General features: G+C 31.4%; 1 protein-coding gene across 1 annotated transcript; it reads left to right on the top strand.

Moving 5' to 3' along the window:
• The first annotated feature begins 1,519 nt into the window (after window positions 1–1,519).
• LOC149391794 (transcription factor MYB123-like) lies at window positions 1,520–2,609 on the top strand. Its single transcript, XM_089619171.1, has 3 exons — window positions 1,520–1,688; window positions 1,774–1,903; window positions 1,970–2,609. The coding sequence occupies exons 1-3, from the start codon at window positions 1,556–1,558 to the stop codon at window positions 2,397–2,399; spliced, it is 693 nt and encodes a 230-aa protein (XP_089475297.1). The 5' UTR covers window positions 1,520–1,555; the 3' UTR covers window positions 2,400–2,609.
• The last annotated feature ends 3,391 nt before the right edge of the window (window positions 2,610–6,000 follow it).

Genomic DNA, 6,000 nt, shown 5'->3' with positions numbered 1-6,000 from the left:
TTTTTATTATTATTCATTTGAAACGATTTCATGCATATATATTCAACTTTTTTTATTATTATTTTGCGATTTAGATTACTGACTTTTGGCAACGATATATTCCATGGAATGCTCCGACGTACGTTGTTATTCCAACTTCCAAGACACAGCAAAAAAATGTAATTATTAAAAACAATTAGAACCTTTGGACGTTTTAGCCAATTTTTAGGGTTTATGGTGCTTTAACGTGTAGCTAATTACAGCTTGTTTCACGTAGTTACATAACACGTTGCTTCTTAATTTGCGTAGCGTACGGTTGTCGCTCTCCCTAAGACCCTTATCTCACTTTGGTGAATTCTTTTTATAAAACACACCTATAAACTGATGACTTTTTAAGTACAATAGAGATCAGTTGTTAGAAGAACATAAAAGTCGTAGAAACGATGATATCTCAAGTAATCTAGATTATTTAAGGCAGTAGAAATTAAAGTCAAATTAAGCCCGTTAATGAGCGTGAAGCTAGCAAGCAACTACTACGTGTCTCACTTGGTGACAATTAACCTCCGTAAATATATTAACTAGCAAGTTATAAATTTGAATTAACGTCCACATCATTTAAGCAATCTTTATTTCCCATCCCGAGGGTAACAAATAATAAACCCACACCTAGTGGGATTTGTCTCTGTCTTCGTAAACAACAAAACCCACATGATTGAGGCTTAAAACTAGTACACATCCAATTCAGTGATCTGCACGCTAATAATAATAATAATGATAATAAAAAACACACATTTGATCATAATGTGCAAGGGCAACTAAGCATTATTATATATGCGCACATATTGATATTGATGCATGATATGACTTTAGTTGGGAGTTTCAACTCATCTAAACTAAATGATAAATAATTCAATTTAATTTGTAACTTCTTCTATTATAAATATATAATATTGATAACGTTTAAAATTGTATTAGTGTCAAAATTGCGTTTGACTAAAATTTTCAGTCTTGGAATTCAGTTGTCAATAAAACTAATACAAGTATATAAAATATATTGTCATACTTATAGCTAAAAGTATCATTAATAACATAATAAAGCGTCGTCCTTACTTGATTAAAAAAAAATGATTTGATATGATGAGATGGTACAGCCGGTTTATACTAGTATGCTTCGTATATTTAATTCACCTTGCTAGTGGCAAATTAGAAATTAGAAAACAAATGGAAATATATAGGAAAAAGCGTGCTTTCAGCTGACTAATGCAAAGAGGAGACTCGTTACAGGTCTAGATTCGGAAATCACATTAATTATTAGTTAATTAATATAGTCCATTGACTCCATTCATTGTCCAATGGTCGTGCGTGTGTACATGTAACAAATTTGGTTATATATTAGTATATAAAAAATAAAAAATAAAAAATAAAAAAATAATAAAAAAAGAGCCGTGGCGTACTAGTGGGTTTTTATTATAATCTTGATATAGATTTTCGTATATATAGGTTTGTTTGTACTTTTGTATATCATAGATAAGAACAAAAATCTCATTTGAGAGAGAGATCTAGCGATAGAGAGAGAATGGGAAGATCTCCTTGCTGTTCCAAGGATGAAATGAACAAAGGAGCTTGGACTGCCGAGGAAGACCAAATCCTCACACATCACATCAACACTCACGGTGAAGGCAAATGGAGAAACCTTCCTAAGCAAGCCGGTATTTACGTAATTAATTCATCATCAACTCGATCCCACTAATTAATCACCGCTTATATTAATAATATCTTGATATATAATTTTAGGTCTCAAGAGATGTGGAAAGAGCTGTAGATTGAGGTGGCTTAATTACCTCAGACCAGACATTAAAAGGGGAAACATCTCCGAACAGGAAGAGGATCTCATCATCAGGCTCCACAACCTCTTAGGCAACAGGTATTTATTTAATTAATCTATTTTGTTATCATCAAATTAAATTAAATTCGATCATTATATATTCAGGTGGTCGCTAATTGCGGGACGACTTCCTGGGCGAACGGACAACGAAGTGAAGAACTATTGGAACACAACGCTGAGGAAGAAAATCAAAGCTCCGTTAATTAATAAATTCAGCAACACAAATCCACAGTCAACGCCAACGATCGTTGACCAAGAGAAGCCGGAGAGTTCTGATGATCTGAATCCGGTGATTACTCATTTCGAAGTGGACGCGCTTTTGCCGTCCGATCATGATGACGACCGTCATCATGACGACTTGTGGAAGCTCTACTGCGGTGGCACGGACGATCCTGACCGTCGAGATCGGTTTGATTTCGACGGCGTGGATGGGTCGTTGGACGGTTACAGATTGCTGTTCGCCACGTCATCGTCTTCCCAACAGCCCGTTTTCTTTTCTGAGGAGACGCTTTTGGAGTATTGGACCGATGTTTGAACTTGGAAATAATGAGAAACGTTTAGTTTTTAGAGTAATTGACTATTGCTTCGATGGTCAAACTTGATCATTAGTTTTTTTTTTCTTTTTTCTTGAATCTTATATACTACAATGTATTGTTAGACTTTAGGGCCAGTGAGAGAATTATTTCGCATAGTTTTGATGTTATCTATTGGAATCCTTTAACAAATGAGAGATAAGATATAGATATATTGACCTTTTACTTATAGTGTAATTCAGAACTTAAAACAAAAACAAAAAAAAACAACCTCTCACACGCACTTTTCTGCTTTAGGCAGGAAAAAAAACTTATTAAATAAAAAAAAATAAGGAAATAAAACTGGAAAAAACCGAAAATCTGGTTTCACAAAGTGAGCTGTTTCGTTCGATGGTATTACCGAAATTTCGGATCTCTACAAACGCATTGAATACAGTTAAGAACGGGCATTAGAATAAAGAAGCAATTATAAGTAAAAATTTATTGACTAATTACCAGCTAGAGCCTAGAGGCGATAAGGATATTCCCAGCTGTTTTTTTTTTCTTCAGTAAATCGCACATCCCTATAATTCCAACAACTTGAGTTTATTACTTTGTTTATTCCATTTTTTAAATAACAATTTTACTTTCAGCTAATTCAAATTAAGTGGTCCTAATGAATCTATACTAATTGTTATTAGTTATTTTTTAAAGGTAAAGCGCCGGATTTATGACCCCAAGTACTTTGGAATTGTGTTGCCGTTTTTGCAATACTGTCTCTAATTGAAGGAATATTGGTTATTAACAAGTTCATTTCGTTAATTCAGAAATTAGTTGATCTAATTTGTACACCTTTTGACCTCTAAAAAAAATTAGTGGTATTTCTACAATTCAAGGCATAAAAAAATATTAGCTGTAAGTTATAACTAAGTGGTTTCATGGACTTTCTCTCAAATTAAACTACGGCTATGCAGATCATTAATCCAATTTCCAGCTAATTCTATATATTATGTTGTATTAAAGCTGAAACATAAGATATAAGTTATAACAAGACCTTTATACGTAAGATATTAATGGCGTAGAATTGACTGGCCGTTATAAGGATCTCAAGTCAACTGTGATCTAGTGACATAATTTATTATTGTTACTGATAATAAATAAAGAAAAAAAAAATTCCCAGGATTTTTTAAGATCTGCATTAAGTAAGTTAAGTATGTTTTAGCATTTAATTTTCTGCTTAATTTAACTATTACACAAAGATCATCGTCAAATAACACAGGCCACATAATTCGCCGGTCAATGATATAAAACCTGCCATATATATAGTTATATTAACTTATATACGACCGAGATTCATACACGTATAGTGGTTTCCTCATCACGGCTATAAATAAATAAATATTATATTTATAGTCAATCTGCTGTGTGCAATTAATAACAAATATGAAATTGTGTCAATTTATTTATTTTCGACAATATTGTGTCAATTATTTTTTTTATCAGACGATTATTAAAAAAAAATGTGTATATTATTTGCTCCACTTTATATTTATTTAATTTTTTTTCTCATGTTTACAACTTCCTTTAGATAAAGAGCAAATTCTGTGTATAAATAGCTATTTGAAACTTATTAATTAGCAAAATAGTCAAAGTTTCAACTTTTTAGCAAAATAGTCAAATTTACGTTTTCCAAATTTATTCAACAGCCAAGATTAAAATTTTTGACAATTATTATAAGCAATTTATCACTTTCAAAATATTTAATCTTGGGGTCAAAACATTTTTTGAAATCAGATTGCTGCACATTTTTGTTATTTCACTGAATTAAGATAAACTTTGACTATTTTGCAAATTCATAACTTTAAATTGGTTATTTAGCTACATCACCCTTAAAATTATCATTTTTAAATGAGATATTTGTGTAATTTTCTTAGCACATAGCACACATGGCATGTTTAAAAATTTTATTGCCAAAATATCATTTTTAAATTCTCAAGAGTAATTTTTTTATGTTTACAATTTTTTATTTTCTTTACTGTTTTTTACTCTATTTAATTTTACGACAACCTTTATTTATTATTTATAATGACTATTTATTGTTTGAATAAACACTATGTTCGAAAAGATTTTATACAATTATTTATAAAATATTACACCCATAAAAACGTTATTTTTGGTAATTTTTATAACTTTATATTAATATAGGTTTGATTTTTTTTTTTCCTATTAAGGGCCTTGTCGTAGAATGCTATAAGTTTGCATTAGATGGATCCATCGCTAATTATACTCTTAATTTTACACATTACCATGTTTATATGTAAATTTCATGAATATCTTGAATATGTAAATTTCATGAATATCTTGTTTGAAGATAGTAAGCCCCTGAATGCTTCAAATTTTATAGCATTCTATAAATATCTCATTTTTTTTTTCAAGTATTCGATATTTTTGATGAAACTGTAAATGATCCATACATATTTAAATGAAATTGTAAGTAATAAAAAGATAAGTCTTGTTGGTTCTTTCTATGCCATGGTCTTAATTTGGTATAATTGTGTACTTTAAGTTCAAGACGATGGCACAACTACTTGTTCAAGACCTGAGTTGTACAAGACACGTGGCAGTCTGCGTGAACTGAACTTAAAACATAATATATTTTAGTTCCAATTTTTATGGAGATACGATCGTATTTGATTTCTTTATTGATTTAATTTACGGAAATTATGTTATTGACGCGTATAAACACACACCATCTCTCCCCCTCCCATAGTTTCATTAGGTCAACTGGCACTTTTAGGTCAATAAACACGGACCTTAATCTAAAACCATTCTATCTACCAGATATCCACATCGACAACTGGTTTAAGATAGTTTGTTGTTGTTGTTCTTTATTTGTACAGAGTTTCGTAAGTACGTACGTGTGTTTGCGTTGATACGCTGAGAAGATCTTCGGGAGAGGATCGTGCAATCTTTGGGAGGAAGAGTCGCGTGGGAGTGATAGGGAGTCTTGGATCTTAGGGGAGCTCAGATTGCAGTTCATCGGAGATCAGAGGAGACAGATGTTTGAGAAGGAGTCTGCAAACTTGAATCATTGTACCTTCGATTATTATAGTGAATTGATTTTCACCACCGGACATATCAGCCCTCCTAAGTAGGTGTTTTATCACCGAACATGATTACTAATTTCGTGTGTCCTTTATTGAGTTCTGTTTATCTGCTTGTATGATTGCCTGCTTAATTATTCTTGCACCAGCAGCTAATTGTTCAACTAACTTTTAAAGTCTATTAAAAACATCAAGAGAAAATTATTAAAATTAGCTATTTTCATAAATAGCTATTGTTCAACTAGTTGTTCACACGTTTAGTAATTTCAAGTCTAATAAATTTATAAACATCAAGAGAAAATTATTAAATTAGCTATTTTCATAACAAAACGAGATGTTCTTAGAATAAAAATAACATATAGGTATATATTCATAAAAAGTTCAAAAATAACGTGGCTCGAGACTAATTTCCACTCATTTTATATTCCATTTTGTTGTCCTTTTGTCATTTACACTTCGATTGCAAATTGTTGGGTTCGGCCCGTAAGTGGGCAGAACAAGAATTACTAAACCCAATCCC

The sequence above is a fragment of the Urtica dioica genome, chromosome 7, assembly GCF_054948205.1.
Source record: "Urtica dioica subsp. dioica isolate 48M chromosome 7, U.dioica_male_clone48M_v1_H2, whole genome shotgun sequence".
NCBI lineage: Eukaryota > Viridiplantae > Streptophyta > Magnoliopsida > Rosales > Urticaceae > Urtica > Urtica dioica.
The sequence above is the reverse complement of the archived record's forward strand: the minus strand, read 5'-3'. Positions and strand labels throughout refer to the sequence as shown.